This window comes from Phyllobates terribilis, unplaced genomic scaffold (assembly GCF_046119375.1).
Source record: "Phyllobates terribilis strain yellow unplaced genomic scaffold, ASM4611937v1 Scaffold_1__5_contigs__length_1240528914, whole genome shotgun sequence".
NCBI classification, from domain to species: domain Eukaryota; kingdom Metazoa; phylum Chordata; class Amphibia; order Anura; family Dendrobatidae; genus Phyllobates; species Phyllobates terribilis.
Window position 1 is genome coordinate 1,116,226,535 of NW_027362761.1, and position 19,709 is coordinate 1,116,246,243.

Consider the following 19,709-nt stretch of genomic DNA (forward strand, 5'->3'; position numbering starts at 1 on the left):
GTCCCCTCCCAGGTTAGAAGTGATCACACCCTCCCCCTTAAATATTCACTGTTCCCTAAAACAATGAAGAATATTCTAGAAGCCTTCATCTGAGAGGGCATGTAAGACCCCCTGTGGTGACGGCTCCACTGTGTCTACAATCTACACTCACCTAATGAGATTATTGGCTGTTGAAACAATGGACTCCTGAGATAAAGATGAGATTAGTGGAATGCTGGACACTTTACAAGTGAATCTTACATACTGACAAGTAAGCAGAACTATATAAAACATAACAAGTAAATCACTAATAATACACAATAGCAATATTGACAAAAATGGTGGTCCGTTGCTGGAAAAGTATCATAGTCATTAGTAAGTGGGCAGCTCCTCACAATCATCAATACCACCTAACATCACACGCCTCATCAAAGAGAAGCAGTTCCAGGCATTACATTAAAGTTGAGTTGTTTGACCAAATATAGCAGGATCATTTTCAACTGATGATTTTGTATGGTATAAACTTCCAAATAGTCCTTTGCAGAAAAAACGTTCCCCACCCCCGTGTTAAAGGGAATCTGTCAGCAAGTTTTTGCTATGTAATCTGAAGACAGCTTGATGTGGGGGTTACAACACAGTTTTCAAGGATGCCGCTGTTATCAAGCTCTGTGGTTTTGTTTGCTTGCAATGATTGTTTTAGCACCAGGAGCTTATCATTGCTTGGACACAGCAGTAAGTATATGCTAGTCTGACTCTGCCCCCTCCTGTGATAGGCAGCTCACTGTCTATGGACATTGTATATACAAAGCCTGGTGTGGGCGGTGTTAGCTTCCTCAGCTCTGCTGTATTGCTAAATCTAAAACTCTGATTGTGTGAGAACGGCTGCACCCAGTAATCTAAATGATACATCATTGTATTCAGCTTCTCTTTGCCTACATCAGGCTGCTCTCAGATGAGTTAGCAAAAACCTGCTGACAGATTCCCTTTAAGATTTTTTTCACAGAGATTTTAAGTGGATTTTGAAGTAGATTCTGATCTAAAACCCACATAAAAATCACGTCAAATACTTTTTGAATAAGCTTTCTGTTCACTGCCTATTGTCAAGTATAGTCCATCTCTAGCAACCCAGATGCTGAGACGGATTACAGGAAGAGGTGGTGGGTCCTTGTCTCTTCGCCTGTGATCTCCTTTCAATGTGCATACAGGCATAACAAAGAGGCCGGCTTTCAATTCAGGTAAACAATTCAACTATGGCTGGAGCAGAGTCTGTGGGAAGGAAGTGCTAGCAGCCCTAGCACCCTTAGTGTTGGCAGAATGGTGATTTTGAGGAACCACTAACTTAAATGGAGTGGTTGGCAAGTTATGAAAATTAGGCAGTTCCTGCACCTATTAGACTGGTATGTGTATCAAAAACTGTTTGTATTTTTTTATGAGAGATGAGGGTGCCTAGACCAAAAATGGACAATTATGCTTCAAATCTTGATCACAATATTTATTAAATATTAGAACATGTCAGAACTATATTACAAATATACATAAGAAACAAGGTACAATATTACATTTATATACACTAGATCCATATCCATTTGCTTTATCTATATACATGGGATAAATGAGAAGTACAGACCTGTATTAATATGTACACAGTACAGAGCACAGACTGCATTAGGCTGGGATGTTTCCCATTGATAATATTCTATGTACATCTTCTTCGTTGCATACATTCATATTATTAAGTCTATTGAGTGTCAATGATTAGAAATTCATTACAAGAATGTGTTACTTTTGATCTTGGCTTTTGATATACTGAACCTCTCGGGTCACTAAATAAATAGTCATTTGATCAAAACTCGAGTGAGTAAGGATTTGACACAGTCCCTATAACGGAACCTCCTTAAATTAGTTTTACAAGGCGGTGAAGTTCACAGTCTTTCCTTGATCTCTGGTATCAAGGGATGGGAGTTCGTCCGTCAGATCTACAACATTTTCATGACACTCCAGAGCCTTGGGCTTATCGATGGCTTCTTCTTCATCTTCTTTATTCTTGCAGCACTTACATTTCTTGCAACAGCAGCAACAGTACCGACCACAAAATAGGGAGAGGGAGGTCATCCAGATATCCCAAGGCTTCATAGAATGCATCCACTTGGGTAGGAAGTCCCAGGTTTTTAGAAAATCTGGTAGCACCCTGGGGCATTTGGATTGCATCACACTGATGACAATTACAACAACAATTAACAACACGATTGGGCCAGCAACCCCCACCAGAACCTGCCACCCGGCAATGGACAAGCCAAAGACAGCCAAGGGCAACAGGAAGAAGCACATGATCAGGTAGACAACAGCAAACCATCGGTATTTAGCTGTCTTGTTTCCCAGGCTTTTGGCCATTCGAATTGGTAACCTCATGAAGGGGATGGGATACCAAATAATTATCCCAGATATGTTGAAGAAAAAGTGACATAACGCAATCTGCAAAAAAAATGAAAAAATATGTTTAGATAAATATAACACACTAAGACTATGAGAAGACACTTTATGTTAACAGCTTCTGCCTCACTGTATGATCTGGTCTATAATGGCGTTTTCATAAGGATTAGATAGTCATGTAAGGAGAAGTTTTATTACCTACAGATGATCTGCTGGATATATTTGGACATCCAATCACTGGACAAAACAATGAAGACAATCTTGTGCTCATGGTCAACGTGACCAAAACTGGTGAGACCATAGGAGCAGTGGCAATGCAGCAGCGAGAGCTTTACTAAGCGAGTTTTAAGTTATTTTTCTTTTGACCACATAATAATTTTAAAAATCCTGGATAACCCTTTTAAGGAAACCATTAGAGTTGAGCACAAAATTCACTAATCAATAGGCCTCATGGGGATCAAAATTAGCACCACAACATTATGACATAACAGGGCCCAGTAATCACCAGAGGCACCCATGATACGGGGCTAAAGATCCCGACCACAGAAGTGAAGACTGCCTGGTCCAGCTACCATGAAGTGCTGGACTGGACAATGACTAAGGCTGTGGGAACCTTCTTGCTCAACTCTAGTTACCATATAACAAGGTCCCTCTAGGATTAGTACTGCCCATGGTTTCCATGAACAGCCATTCATAGCTGTACACAAAGACCTGGACTGCAGATCCAAATATTATACGATGAAAAAAAAATACAAAACTGAATATGAGGTTCTCAGTTAACATTTTGATCAAAAGCCCACTGCCATGGCACATCAAACCTCTCAGTGGGCTTACACATTCTGATCAAAATTATAACTAAGAATGTCATATTCAGTTTTGTAAAATGTTCCTAGCCTAAACAGATTAATATATAATATTTGGATGAGCAGCCCATGTCTTTATCTACTTGTTATATTGACAGCCATTCACACTGCATGTCTGGATACCATTGCTTTTCTTGGCAAATGAACTGATTTCTAGATAGGACAAGAGTTAAGCACACAGCAATCCGCTGATCTCCATGGCAGATCGTTTAAGGTTTATTAGGTCCTGAAGAAACACATTATAAAGTAGACAGTGGTATAACACACACCTGTACAGAGTTTTGTAGGGTCTCCCCCGGACTGGCCAGTGCAGCCAACAAGGCTGTTGTTGTAGTTCCAATGTTAGACCCAAGTGTCAGTGGATAGGCCCGCTCAATACTTATCACTCCAATGCCTACAAGAAGCAAGAGCCAAGATGTAACAGGAAGCAGGAACAGTATAATTATAAGTTATGTTTCCTAACAATGATACGTGTTCCTTACCGATGAGTGGAGTAATTGCCGAAGTGAAGACTGAGCTGCTCTGAACAATGAATGTCATTCCTGCACCGACCAACATTGCCAAGTATCCGGTCAACCATGAGAATGGAAAGGGGAAGTCTTCGGGGGGAAAAATAAGAGAGGACATGTAAGAAATGATAGAACCAGGCATTTATTTACATCGAGACAACTTCTACATCTGTTAACCCTAGAGATAATTGAATGCAGTGTTACTGATAGTTACCGGTATTAAGGATCTTCTTGATCACAACAGACACTTGTCCTTTTAGCATGGAGTTTAGAAGCTTGACGATCAAAATAAGACACAGACAAAGCACCAACAATGACAGAGCCAACAGGATGAGTCCCACTGCCAGATCTGGGAGGTTAGTGGTGGCAAATAAGTGAGAGCCTGGATAACAAAATATAAAAGGAAGAGTCTGTTATTCTTCCAACATTTTGATGAATCGTTCCTACTATGATCTGAAGACTAGATGGTTTTAGAGATTTCACATAAGCAGAATGAATGTTCTGACGTCTCAATCATGAATAGACATCATGAACCAAAATTTACTGGACCTACTGTACTTTTACCATCTATTACTACCATTTTAGGGGTTTTCAACCTTCATTTTTTTCCTATTCTATAGGCTTACTCTACTAAAAAAATAAAATGAGCTTAACCCTCAACTGGTGAGGTGGGGTTTGCCACACCCCAGGGAATTTTTGTTCGGCTGCCATTCTTTGAAAAATTCTGGTATGAGGATACGTGTCTCAGTAGCTTCCATCCATTTGTGGGTGTCAAAAATTTGTTATACTCATGTGTAATCAATCGCGAATAAGAAAACGATTAAAGCAAACGTGATCTATGCATTTTCTGTAAAAATAAGAGATTTCTAAACACTGGGGTATAGGAAACCCCACCTCACCAGTTGAGGGTTAACTTTCCCCCTTGCCGCTCCAGTGAAGTCTCTCGGTCACTGCCTCCAGTTTTTTTTCTCATGGCTACAGTCAATCACAGGTCTCAGTGGTCTTATGGGAGCACTGGATCGACAAGGGTAAGGTAACATGCAAATTGTCTCTTCAGAGAGGAAGAGGAATTTAACTCTAGTGACACCTATTGGAAGCAGTGATCCTAAAAGTCAACCCTTTAACGAGTCTTGCCACATGACTAAGGATAAAAGCCAAATCAGAATCTCAATTTGCAGACATGGTGTAAGGGGCTATTGCTCCTCGTGAGTGCAAAGTATGAGATCCTTAGATCCAAGAGTAAGGTAAGCATTTTTTAGCAAAGTCTGCTATGGAATAAAAAAATTACCCTGGAAAAGCCCTTTAATGAATTTTTAAAAAAAATGTTGCTATGTTTTCCAATGCAAAAAAAAACTTTACTTTTAGCATAATAGCTGTCAAATATTGTCAGATTGTCTACTATTATCTTTGGAATAGCAAAGTGTACAATTATGTATTGGTTTTTCTAGCTTTTTGGGGTTTTTTTGCATAGGAATTAAAGAAGAAACATTAGGATTAAATAAAACTATGAATTTTATATTGATAGAAATACTTGCATGTAAATTTTACACTCCCAATAACCTCTGTCCAGGTCACATTGTTCTCATCGGTCCAGCAGGGACTGTTGAATGTACAGTTCTCTATACCTGGCACACTAACATTGATCCAGTCCTGCATAAAAGCATGATATACATGTTAAAAATGGTTGTTGTATTGCATTTTCCCACAATGGGCACCCATAGTTCCTATATGAACCCACTCTTTTTACCTTATAGCTACATTCTCTCTTGATCAGACTCCTATTTTGAGCATCCGGGTCACCGTTGGCTATTTGCTGAATGACACTTTTATCAAGCTGAAATAAAGAAGAGGTTTGTTAATGTGTTGTATCCATTAAGAGACACAAAAAGAATTGTATCTTCTATGTCTATGCTATGAGTAAGAACTGATTGGCGTGAAACGCATCAGCGAGGGTGGTATGTTTAAAGTGCAATGGCATAAAGTAGATGTTTTATTCATTTGCTACATGGTAGCTGATCTTCATCCATTGATTCATTTTCATAATCACAAGAGCCATTGCCATGTAACCAAGTATCAAATATCATGACTGCAATGACTTATTAAAAACATTTTTTTTTATAGCAATCCAACTGAGCGTAAAGGTTTTCTTCCCCCATTTTGAATGAGCTTCATGAATAAAGGCTATGAGGGCGATTCATTAAGACTGATGTAGCACACGCCAGTCTTGATGATGCAGTAGCAGCAGTATACTGACCTGATTCATTAAGCGGCTTGCACCACTTAATGAATCAGGCGCGTCTGATACCCAGCAGGCGAAATCACCAAAAATGTATGCCAGCCGGGGGTTGGCGTACATTTCTCGAGGAGGATACACTACCAAAGTGAGCATATCTTATGATGAATTTGACAGGCGGGTGTGACCAGGCCTTGTCCCACCCATGTTACACCCATATTTGCATAGCTGGGACTGGTGTATAAACGCCAATAGTTGCAATATTTTTGTGCAACTGCCAAGATGCACAAAAATATTATTATTATTATTGCAACTTAAGGTGTTTATGCCATATTTATGGCATAAGCACCTTAATGAATTGGCGTAAGTGTGTATAAATGATATTTTATAGCTAAAAATAATTTTTGTGATTTGGTATTATGAAAAATTTTCAACCATTTGTCTTTTGCTACCTGCATGTATTTTCATTCACTGCAGGCTGCTCATACCTGTTCTGTTTGAAACAATCTGAAAGTTCAGTTTGTAACCCTTCTCTCAGCATACCAAACACTTGTAGAGCTGACAAAAGTTTTGAATTACGTTTATTTTATTTGGTTGTAAAAATATAAGCTTAGATTTGTGTTCTGGTTAGCATAGATAAAGGAGACAGAGCGAGCTGTCAGGAAGCTTGCTTGCTGGATTTCTCACTAATCTGGATTCAGCAGCTTGCAATGTAAGGGAATAAATGCAGGCTGCACATAACAAATGTTTGCAATATTTTAATGAAACCTAATTACAAAAATTATTTTTAGCCAAAAATACATGCATTTAAGAAAAAAGACCAAAGGTGTCCATTGCCTTTAATTAAAAGTTAATGCACATACCTGAATAATTCCTTTGGTGAGGGGCTCTGTGATAACTTTTAGCATATCTGGAGCATCTTCCCCTGACTCAATATTGAAAGACTCCACAATAGCGTTAGTGAGGTGGAATAAATATCCTGATGCTATTTCAATAGGCAGTAAAACCAGCACTGAGAGCCAGTTGAAGAAATCATGCACAGTTGCTCCTGCAAATGCCCTGTAAAAGGAAACAACTTTTATAAGTCTTTAGAAACTAGTTCAATGAGGGTTATTTACATTAATTACAATGCGGCCTCATGCACAGGGCGTTCCTGGCTGCTCTGTACCATGAAGATCTTTGCACTCTGTATGCTGCTATAAGATGAATTGTGCTGTGTAATAATGGCAGTTATCCTCTAATGCTTGTCTTCTGTTGGGTCCCACCACTTGGACACTCATTTATTGCCAGAGTTATGTCCATGCTATCCATTCGTCCTGTCCTGGCAACCAGACCAAGGCCAGCAGCGGTTGCGCATGCGACTTTGTCCATTCTATGTCTATGGCACTGACAAATAGTCATGCACAGTGCTGCGCTTGGCTATCTTCATATCTTTAGACTTACTACTTGTTGCTCTAATCAACTCATCATGGTCAAGTTCTTGAGACCATGAAAGTTCCAGGAGAAGATCAGGAACGCAAATTCCCTTTTCTGTCTATCATTTATCAGTTATCCAATGCATTGGTCATAATAGAGACCCCTTTATTTGGTCACTTATTGCATAAGAAACAAGGACATCTAGGGCCCCTTTACACCAGGGATGTCAAACTTCAACACACAGAGGGCCAAAATGAATAACTGGGACAGAGTCGCGGGCCAACCAATATAAAGTAAATGCTCCTTTACTTTATATCACTCAATAATATACTTTGCATGTCATAGACTCTTTTTTTTTCTCCTTTTTAAATATTTCTTTATTGTTTGGGATATTTTGTGCTTTATTATGTGCTCTTTATAATTGTTAGTTTTGTACTTTCTTTGGACTATGGGATTTATCCATACTCCCACCCGAAAATACTTGTTTCCATCATTCAGATTCCCTCTCATCATGGATTTACAGGTTTCATTGTAAATAATGTGATAATTTTGGCTTCTGAAAAGGAGCGTTCTGGAAACTATATGATTATATACTCAGTTTTGTTCTCAGGGTGTGTCTCTGTATTTGGTTTTCAAAGGACTGAATCTGCATAAATGAGTAACATAAAAACATAGGAGGTATGGACTATTGTATTTGTATATGGTTTTATGCAAAAAAAATTTGGTTACATCTATTAAGGATACTTTTCTTTTAAGATATTGGCTCAAAAAGATCACAACCGGGGAAACGACTTCAATGTTAAAAAAAAATAATGCACAAACATGGTTGGATATAATTTGTCTACTACAGGGGAGGACTGTGCTCGCTTCACTGCTCTCTCATTTTCGTAATTGACATAATAAGAGCAGGCACTGTACCTTCTGAATTCATTCCGGTCACCAGACTGCATCAAAGCCACAATGGTATTTGTGACTGATGTGCCAATGTTGGCTCCCATGATGATTGGAATGGCCGTCCTAACCGTAAGAACTGTCAAAACACAACCAATCATGCAAACAATATTAATTATTGTTGTAACCTCCAGAACAATGAAAATGTTGTTACATTCATTCTAAACTCCAATATAATAGGGCAGCATTACACAATTACGCTACTATTCTTCTATGTGCCCGGTCAATTGGTGGCATCGCAACCCCTGTACCGTATTGGTATGCAAATAAATATAAGCAAACATGGAAAATGCAATCGTTTTTTGGCAGATTTTAAGTTATATTCTCATCTAAGTCTGATATAACATGAGGGACCACTGAAAATAAAAAGTGTAATGTGGCATGGTGTGATTTATCGTTTATATAGTACAAGATATACTTACGCCCAGATGACACCATGCTGACGACAATAGATGATGAAGTACTTGAGCTCTGCACAAGGACGGTCACCAGAACCCCAATCACCAGACCGGCAACAGGATTGGAGAGTACCGAGTGGTTCTTGAAAATGTCTCCTGCGGCCTTTCCTAGAAGGAATTAGGGCAGTGCTCAGGTCTCATTGTTTGAGCTAATCAATTTACATTGTTGGTATACAGTGGGCTTTCAGCTGGCTTTTAGCACCATATGTAATTAGCATATTACCAAACATCATTGTTTCCTAACCCAAGAGGAGATAACAATCAAGGTTATACAAATACTGGTCTGTCCTTCTTGAAATACACATACATTTACAAGTCAAACAAAACACAAAGATAACAGTGTATTTCTCTTGACTTAACAAATCTAATCGTCTGGCTGATTAAGATTTTAAGCTGTATCGTCACAAGTTAATTTTACATTAGTAAAGAAAGAAATGCTAAATATAAGTGGATTGTCCATCTTATGTTACCAGCTCTCTGGCCACACAATCCAGTATTTCTAAGTAACATCTACGGTAAATCTTATAAAGCTTATACGAAAACCAATATTGGTGAAAATCTGGAAATCGGCAACAATCTCTTACCTCCGACCAGCTGGAAGGCCGAGCTCAACACGTCCAGGGAGCAGACAAAGAAATACAACAAAGTCAACAAGAGGACAAATTTCGCGATTGACTTCAGGACGGATAGGATGCGTTGCTTTGTGGTCATTTCTGTGGAATGAAATTTTATTTTAGTTCTTATCTCTATAAATATGTTCAAGGTTATAGAGAAATATCACATGTATAGATATAATTCTGTGTGTATATAGTAATGAAAAATATCACAAACACTTAATAGACCAAAGTATTGGGACAACGCCACATTCCCCCTACAGGAGCTTTTATCATCTCCCATTATAAACCCGTAGACATTAATATGGAGTCGGCCCCTTTGCAGCTATAATAGCTTCTGCTCTTCTGGGTTTCTACAAGACTTTTTGGAAATTTGTGCCTCTTCATCCAGAAGAGCATTTGTGAGGTCAGAAATTACTTTTTAGAAGGAGCCAATTTTTCACCAATGTCAGGAAAGGCAGAAGGCATGGTGAGGGGCCGAATGTTATACACCGGGGGCAATGGGAATGAATGAGAACCCTGGTTTTAATACTTTTGTCCATACAGTGTCTGAGTGTATAGTTATACTTACATGTGTGTACACAGAAATATCACGTGTATATATATTTGTGTGGTTATGTGTGTATATATGTATGTGTGCTGTATGTGAGACCTACCTGACCACTTTGGTCCTGTACTCTTAAGTTCTGGCATTTCCCATGGGTCGATCTCCTTAGCTTCTGATTTGTCATTGCATAGTGACACAGTGGAGTAAGCCGGAGGTAGCGACTCTTCTAGGAAATATAGACAAACAGTTATTACCGGCCTATTATAAAAAATTCTAGTTTTCACATTTTTCATTGATGTATGCAGGATACTAACTGGAAAAATGGATAAATCTCTACAGCAGCTCTATGTCACTGATCTATCACTAACTATCACAGATAGAAGAAAAAGAAATGTGATGAATTTGTGGCATCAAGGAGAATGTAGTCTACATTAAGGAGGGGAAGAAGCAATCAAGATGGCAGACAACTCAGATACAGTAACTAAAACAGGCTCTACAGTAGGCATATACCAGCGCCTCTACATTCATATTTAATAATAGTCTACACTGCATTATATAAGAAAAAAAATCTGGTGTTTATCTTTAAATGTCACATGAGCGGTAATGAGCATTTATCTGATGCATTTCCTGCCCTGAAAAATTGATGCAATGGAAAAAAATAGTTTTTTGTCCTGCAATGTAGAACACATGCAGTAACAACAATAATGAAGTTACATAAAAACTGAATGTACTATGAATGATAGGCTTACCAGGTGGTGGGGCTGCATTGTCATCATTAGGGGTGTATTTGGGAGGATCCTCCCCACCTTCTGGGATACGGTGCTGGAATTCAGGGAAAGGAGCCATTGTCTGTAAAGAAAAAAAGAGAAGGTTAGACATCAGCAATTATTCACCATCATCACAAATGAACACAGCATTTGATACAAAAGAACCCATTCACCATTCAACAACCTTAAGCAATGGCGTAGGAGATGACCCGTCACCTGTAATGGCAGGAAATTACCCTTGTTGCAGGTTGGGACATTTCTTAGACTGTGATGTGATCATGCAATGAATTATCTACTTATATAGAGTAGCATATATACTTTGTAAATTAAGGGATATACGGCTATATAATTTTATCTCAATAGTAGATTTAAGCAAAAAAAGGCAAATGACAAGGAACCAGAGCCATCAGCCCTGCACAGGATTGCTTCATGAGGAAAGACCCAAACCAGGACCATAGAATGCAAAACACTCATGTAACATGTAGGACTTCTAGCATGGTGATCCTCCATGGTGAACTGACAGACTGGCAACTTGCACATGGAAAAGAAGTTTGTTATTTTCTATAAGATGCTTAGAAAAGCTAAAAAAATATATCAAGGCAACAAAACCCCAATCCTCATCAGGGAAAGGGATGTTGGAGAGGGTATGGAAGATGAACAGTGAAAGAGAGACACAGGCACGTATAGATGGTGCTGCAGCTTTGTAGTAATTGTTTTATGCCATGGGCTGAATTCACAGCTACACTGCTCAGTACTGCTATACAAAGTCCATCATGTGCTAGATGGAAACAGCAGAGCAGGAATATCTCATGTCTGTGTGTACTGTGTATGGGAGACATCATAGCAGCTTGTCTCCACCCACTAGCTCAGTGACAACTGAAAGATATAGACATGGCCTGCAGAAGGGAAAACTGGTGATAGATGCAGGATTCACGTCATATAATGATCACAAATATTTATTCAGCCTGTACACTTACAGGATAGCTTATTCTATCAGGTCTCCTAAAATTACAAATTTGCTTAAAAGTATGAGGGGCTTAGAACTAAACGAGGGCAGCACAACCATAACCAAAATTGTCAGTTTCTTCAACTGTCTGCTAGATTGCATGTAAGCAGGGAGTGTAGGGGTACCATTTGCATTTACCTTCTGCCACCAACAACAAACAGTCCCATGCAAATAACATTACTCCCTTTACCCCCTTCCAGCATATAATCTCATGCAAACAGACATCTCTCTCCTCTAGAGTTCAGCAGAAAGATTCATCAGACTCTAGCAGAAAAATCAGTAGTGGCCACCGAACCACAGCCCTGCAAACCTCCTCCTACCTAGCGGGATCCCCACCACCTCTCCTGATTTGTAGACTCGGCGTGATGGGGTCCTGTGATGTGAATCTTGTTGCTCAACTGTAATTTTCACCGTTTTTTCCCGGTGCAGTAGATGCCTGGATGCCACTTCATCAGAGCCCCATTAATCATAAAGTGATGAGATATCCTAGCAATACGCCTGCACTTTATAAGCTGGCACGGCACTTTAATTCAGTTAATAAAGTGGTGAAAGATTTACTAAAGCCATGGTGATGGTAATCTTCCATTAGATAAATTCCCTTTTGGACAGTAAGGGTCCCACAGGCTGTCCTGCTTTCTCCGCGCCCGCCACTGATGTGAGACGTTTTGTAATGTGCCTTTATGTACATATACTTTTACTAGGATAAATTACATTAAAAGGGTGGGAACCACAAAGAGAACAACGCCAAGATACACCAATGCATACATTCTCCTATTGTTTTAATTATAACCTGCACCATCTCCAACTAGACTATCTCACTTAACCTGCTGGGCAAGTTATTAATAATTACCTTCATACTCTATAAATCAATTGTGCACAATCTTGGCACCTTGTAGGCACGATGATTCAAAGCATGTAGTGTATTCAGTACAATGAATATAATCCACTCCAAGGCTGGACCATCTGAAAACCAACCTATTCAGATACCTAGAGGCCCCCATACACATCAGACTAATGTCGGCTGAACCCGCCAACATCAACGGGTTTGACTGAAGGTCTAATGCAGTGTTCCTCAACTTCGGTCCTCAAGAGCCACCAACAGGTATGTTCTCAGATTTCCTTAGTATCGCACTGGTGGTGGAATTCTTGCCTGTACAGGTGATGGAATTACCACCTGGCCCATAGTAAGGATATCCTGAAAACATGACCTGTTGGTGGCTCTTGAGGACCGGAGTTGGGGAACTCTGGTCTAATGGGTATGGGAGAGCCGGCCAGCTGATGGTCGGGAGAAAGGTCGATCACCTATGTCCAATTTTGGACTGCTGATCACATTCTTCTCCCGGATATAAGCTGCCAGCCGACTTGTCAGTTGCTGGCTTTCTCATAGAGAATACAGGAGCATTCGGCCGACCGAGCGCTACTGTGTATGGGAGAGTTGGCGGAGATGACTGTTGGCCGAACGATCAGCCAAAGCATTGTTCATCCAACAGCCATCTAATGAGTATGGCCAGTTTTAGACTGTGAATAACAACTAAAGGAGTCCACTCTCTGATATGGGGCACATATAAGCTAGAAAACCCCATAGAAAGCCCTACCTGATCCAGCTAATAACATGTAGCTGTCGGCTGGTTGATCAATTGGAAAACAACTATTAGCCAAATGGACTTGCTATTGAAATGTAAGGTAAAAGATAAGTGGCTGGTGGCTACCCAGCCCATTAGCACCACTTATTTCAGAAAATAGTAGATTTGGTTGGGGGTAAAGTCTAATTTGTCTGATCCCTTTTTCTGATGACAGGAGACATCTGGTGGCTGGTCTCCTTGGCCAGAAGCGCGGAGCTTACAAGCTCCTTGTAATAGAAGTTGCAAGCGCTGGTCTAAAGCTGGATGGATCTCTGCATTCGGCCAGCTTCACTGCACCTGTGCTCCTCTAATGTTGCAAAGCTGCCTGTGCTTGCAGCATCAGATAGCATCATGTTCGTACCTGCGGCTCAACCTTGCAACTTTCCCAAACTGTCAATCATTCAGAAGTGCACCGCCACACCCAGAAAGCAGGAAGCAGGGGAGCAGTGTGATGGTGAAGACAATTAGAGAGCAACTCATAATTATTCTAATAAATTAAGTCACATAAAATAAGTGTGTGCATCATTGATACCACAATTGCCTACTGCAGGGATCAGCAACCTTTGGCACTCTCCAGCTGTTGTGTAACTACTACTCCCAGCATTCCTGGACAGCCACAAGCTGTCAGGTAGCTGCAGAGGCATATTGGGAGTTGTAGTTTTACAGCAGATGTAGTGCCGAAAGGTTTCTGAGTTATTATTATAATATATATATATATATATATATATATACACACTAGCTGTACTACCCGGTTTCGCCCGGGTTAATAACTGCTGTTAGCAAAATAGAATGTGTTAACAAAAATTTATTCTCCACACAAAAACCACAAATCAAATAGATAGAAAGTTCATTGGCTCTTGAGGAAGCAGTTCTTGTTCTCTTGTCTGCAAGCCTCGCTTCCCTCTCCTCAGAAAGTTCATTGGCCTTTGAGGAAGCAGCTCTTGTTTTCATGTCTGCAAGCCTCGCTTCCATCTCCTCAGAAAGTTCATTGGCTCTTGAGGAAGCAGCTCTTGTTTTCATGTCTGCAAGCCTCACTTCCCTCTCCTCAGAAAGTTCATTGGCCCTTGAGGAAGCAGCTCTTGTTTTCATGTCTGCAAGCCTCGCTTCCCTCTCCTCAGAAAGTTCATTGGCCCTTGAGGAAGCAGCTCTTGTTTTCATGTCTGCAAGCCTCGCTTCCCTCTGCTCAGAAAGTTCATTGGCTCTTGAGGAAGCAGCTGCTGTTCTCATGTGTGTCAGCCTTGTTTCTCGGTCTTCACATTTTTCATTGGCCCGTAATGGAGCTTTTCTTTTCGCATCAGCTGACATTCGTGCCATGAAATTCCTTTTCTTATGAGGCATTATTGTGGTAAAAATAGTCTGTAACTGGCAGTTTCTATATCCTCTCACATAGAAGTAATGTGACTGACATCAGCCTTTCCACCAACACACCCTAACAGACATCTTATTACCTTACACAAGCTTTGTTATACTGAGAATGTCCTTTGTTGCCTATATTAACCAATCACAGCTCAGATTAATTAACTGTAGCAAATTAGAAGCTGAGCTGTGATTGGTTGCTATTGGCAGCCTGATAAAGCTTTGTGAGATGCGTTTTGTATGTGCTGAGGGTGGTATATGTGTTCAAGCACGTGGTAGTGTGTGGGGCATTTTGTGTGTGTGTTTATATCCCCGTGTGTGGTGAGTATGAGTATCCCATGTCGGGGCCCCACCTTAGCCACTGTACGGTATATACTCTTTGGCGCCATCGCTCTCATTCTTTAATTCTCCCTTGTTCACATGTGGCAGCTGTCAACTTGCCTCCAACACTTTTCCTTTCACTTTTTCCCCCATTATGTAGATAGGGGAAAGAGTGTTTGGTGAATTGGGGTTAAAATTTCGCCTCACAACATAGCCTATGACGCTCTCGGGGTCCAGACGTGTGACTGTGCAAAATTTTGTGGCTGTAGCTGCGACGGTGCAGATGCCAATCCCGGACATACACACACATTCAGCTTTATATATTATATTATATACATTATATTAATGAAAACTAAAATAATATCAATATAATATTTTTTTAGTTACTATGAAAAAGTAATAAAAAAATGCAAAAGTGCAGCAGTATAATGAACCCTTTCTCCAAGCAGAAAGCCAAAAAAAATTAAAAGCTTTGCCCAGATGTCCTCCACCATAAGTTACCAAGTACCTTTTTCTCCATGTTTCTATCTGTGGACAATTACTGGAAAGCAATTATTAAATTATTAATATGATTCAAATATGACATTACACCAATGCATGATCAATTCTATAGGATATTTAGGAATTTATGGTGACCCGATGAGCTGATATTGATATATATTATGTGTCATATCGTCCTTACTATACAACAGGAACCTGGTATTTTGCAGGACTGCTGGAATTGTCGCCAAAAACTTTTATTCATATACTTTGTTTAAAGGTTGAAGTCTATGATCCTAATGAAAGTTCCTTATAAGTCAGCCCCTGTACCTGATAGTCAAAAGACTCCATTGTATTATAATAGATAAAATAATATAAAAACTATGTAAATTAAATCAACTGTGGACGGGTCAGGTGCTCTGATGAGCAGCCGGAATGTGGAATAGGAGACAAGGGGATGTTATAAGATGCTTCACTGGATTCACGTGGGACGAAAGAAAGTCTTCTAGAATCATTTACTTGCCCATCTTGAGAATTAGTGAAAAATATAATAAAAAAAACAATAACACAATAAAATAAAATAAAAAAATCTAAAAAATAGTAAAACAAAAAAAAAATAGTAATAGTAAAAAAAAAATACAATACAAAAATAATAATACAATAAAAAAATGAAAAAATAGTAAAAAATAATAAAACAATAAAAAAATAATAATAGTAAAAAAATACAATAAAAAAAATAAATATCGATGTTGGTTGCGCTCCTGCTATGCACATTATGCTTTACGCATGCTGAGATGTAGCAGAGCTAAGTTTGCCATTCGACACAACGCATGATAAAATCGCTCTACAGCATTGTGTCAAATGCATTGTAATCATTTTAATAATTAATCATATTGCACAAATAATGCATTGTGCACAGATTTTTTAGGATTTTTTTAGTGCATTTTTTTTTAAGTAAGGCGATATTCCGATTTTGCATAAACGCTGCGGTTTTTATGCAAAAATTCTGCTGCATTCAACAGTTGAAGCAAAGTGGATGTGTTTTCACAAATACTCTTGTTTGAAGATGTTGCTGATCTGGGCATTTTTTGGCCGATATGGTATATTTAGTTTACATATTTGCTGCAGATTTTGTTGCAGAAAGTTCTGTAATGGACCCACTCATCCGATACCACCCGTTTCAGATGAAAGGAACAAATTTTCAGTCTCAGAAATTTCGGTAACAAAATCTGGAATGTGGCTTCTTCAGGGAGTCTAACAACATCAGATACATTTTTATGTGCAGAATTGCATCTTTTATGCACTAATAACAACTGCTGCAGACCCCAAAATGCATAAAAAATGTAATAAACAGCATTGTATGTCTTTGTCCGAATACTTGCAGAAAATGTGAAAAAAAAAAACAACAGAAAAAGAACAACCCTGTATGAGGGATCATGGCGTAAGATGTTTTAGTCACAGCTTTTGATGGCGGCATTTTTTGTTTTGTTTTGCGTTTTTAACATGTGATTCACAGATCTTACAATTCCATGATTTCCTCAAAAATCGCATGATTTGTAATTTCACATCAAAACGTTGAGTAAAAAAAAAATATTTATATTTTTACTTTGTAACATATGCATTTTTTAAGGGCTTGTGCAAACAACTTAATTTTCAGTGTGAGTATAATCTGACAAGACATCGGATCGCACTCGGACCGATGTTATTCTATAGGGCCGTGCACATATCCGATTTTTTTCTTGGACCGAGTCTGTTCAAGGAAGAAGTCGCAGCATGCTCAATTTGTCTCAAATATTCAGATTGCACTCAGCCATTTAAGTCAATGGGTTTGTGGGGAAAAACGGACTGCACTCGGATGACATCTGAGTGCAGTCCAATTTTTACAGACTGACGGAATGGAGAAGATGGATAAAAAAATTTTTTCCATGTTTTCATCTGAGAAAATCGGATCTCACTCCGATCAGAGTGTGATCAGTATAATAGACCTAATTCTCTCATATGAGAGAAAATACAATTGTGGGACCCTTTTCTAGCACAGGAAAAAAAACTATGTAGGTCTGTGGGAGAAAAATGTCAAAAACTGATAAATCATACCTACAGAGTGCTGCAATTGTAAAAATAATCTGTAGAAAAAGTGTGTGGGGGGGGGAAACACCATACACAGCATATTTTGCACTTAATTTTGCATTTGCCATTGACTTACAACTAGGTGCAACACTTTAAAAAATGCCATAAAAACATCAGAAAAAAATGTCTAAAAATGCTGTGTGAAAAAATAAAATAGTTCAGTTCTGCTACATGTGCCGCCCAAAATATTTTAAAATTTAAAAAAATATGTTAGAAGGAAAATTATAGCTAGATAATAATTGTACAATAAATGTGTCATATGCGTGAAAACATATGAATAAAAAGGAAAAATACAATAAAAATAATTTATAAATATTGGTGAAATTTTCATAACATCATTACTATATAATAAAAAAAAAAACCTAGCATATAACTTCGCAGTACTACATAACTTTACAGTGGTCTGCGAGATGTGGCGCTCCTGCAACTTCCAGGTGGAGAGGTGCAGTTCACAGCCCACTACTTTATACCATGAGAAATGCAAAAAGCACCATGGAAAAACGAAAGTTCAGCACGTCCATTATTGCTGTATACAAGCAGCTGAAATACTGTACAAGTAAAAGAAACTAATATTACTGTAAGAGTAATTAATGACACCACATACAAGACCTAAAATGTGACTCACCTGATAATCTGGTGCAAGAGGAGTCAGAGGGACAGGTTGAGAGGAAGGATGCTCTGAGCACTTATATATAGGAGAAGGCTTGTGCCCACAAACCCAGGTGACAATGCCAGCCCTCCCATTGTGACTTAGCACAGCCTCCTTACCTGACTTCTGTGCAATCAGCACTTTGCAATCAGGGCAGTGATAAATGAGTAAAGCCACTTGTCCAGCCTTTGCTATGGGTGCAGACTCCATGCTCTCCTAATAACGTGCTGTACAGGAGGTGCATCCGGCTCCATGGGGAGAAGAGGGTGGAATTGTTATTCCCTGCAACCTGAGACGCCTCTTCAGAGGCTCAGCTGCTCGCTCTCTCATCGCACACTTGTGATAGAGGAAATTAATATAATTTAGGGTTCTAGTCGTTTGTAACCGGTATCTACTTGGCCCATCCTTGGACTCAGAAATTAGATATTTAGGTAATGCAACACTTCCCAACTCTATCGGAACAAAAAAAGGAGGCTCTCAGGGGGGGGGGGGGGAGACAGAAAGAGTTTTAGAAATTCTCCCAAGTGCCGAAAAAGCCTCCCAAAATCTCCCAGACGGCAACGTTTCTAAAAGATTTACTGGGGGTGTCTTGTCTCCAAGTGGAGCCCCGCCATCGTGGTGCACATTCAGAGGGGCGAGAAACGGCATGATCCATAAAATGGACGTGGTTATACAATTTTTGGTAGTCACGTCAAACTGCTCTGTGTCCTTCATGAACACTTTCAAAAATTGCCAAGTACGGGAGAAGTTCACCAAAGACATAATTATCAACCTGGCCTGATTATTGGGGGCAATTGTCAATGAATAATTATTAGTGATATCGTGTTATCTGAGCACGCTCGGGTGCTATCTGAGCAGGCTCGGGTGTTATCTTGGGCGTGCTCGAGTAATATCTTCGACTCCCAGCGGCTGCATAATTCGCAGCTGTTAGAAAGCTGCAACACATGCGGGGATTGCCTATTTGCAGTGTTGCATCTGTCTAGTGCCGCGAAACATGCAGCCACAGGGACTCGAACATATTAATCGAGCACACTCGCGATACTCGGATAACACGAGCGTGCTCAGATAACACAATATCCGAGCACGCTCGCTCATCACTAATAATTAACATTTTTGGGTCTCGATGCAAAATCTGTAACAGGGTCCTTCAGCGGCTATGTGCCATTTCTAATACTAGTGTCTGTTTATGGAACTTTTGGGCTTCCTTGTGCGACTGCTGTCTCGGTGCCCCCTATGGCCGAGCACTGCGCAGCCTCCAGGGTTTTCCTGAAACGCCCAGCAGTAATATGTACGAGTTAGTACTCTTACGCCTCATCTGCCTACACTACTGTGTCATTGTGTCTGTACAGTTACTAAACAGCCACTCAGTCTGACAGGTCTA

The 19,709-nt window shown here is 39.6% G+C and overlaps 1 protein-coding gene across 4 annotated transcripts; it reads right to left on the reverse strand.

Moving 5' to 3' along the window:
• Nucleotides 1-1,456: 1,456 nt before the first annotated feature.
• SLC34A2 (solute carrier family 34 member 2) lies at nt 1,457-18,438 on the reverse strand. 4 transcript variants are annotated; one of them, XM_073646597.1, is made up of 14 exons: nt 18,305-18,400; nt 15,581-15,613; nt 10,750-10,849; nt 10,110-10,223; nt 9,424-9,552; nt 8,804-8,947; nt 8,349-8,460; nt 6,878-7,073; nt 5,529-5,615; nt 5,317-5,431; nt 3,996-4,163; nt 3,755-3,871; nt 3,542-3,666; nt 1,457-2,451 (listed from the first exon to the last, which is right to left on the reverse strand). In XM_073646597.1, exons 2-14 carry the CDS (start codon nt 15,590-15,592, stop codon nt 1,885-1,887), a joined length of 1,986 nt encoding a protein of 661 aa, XP_073502698.1. In that variant the 5' UTR covers nt 15,593-15,613; nt 18,305-18,400; the 3' UTR covers nt 1,457-1,884. The 4 variants fall into 4 exon arrangements, with proteins under 4 accessions (XP_073502698.1, XP_073502687.1, XP_073502715.1 ...); XM_073646586.1 differs by having other exon boundaries at nt 10,110-10,226; XM_073646614.1 differs by lacking the exon at nt 15,581-15,613 and having other exon boundaries at nt 18,305-18,438.
• Between the last annotated feature and the right edge of the window lie 1,271 nt (nt 18,439-19,709).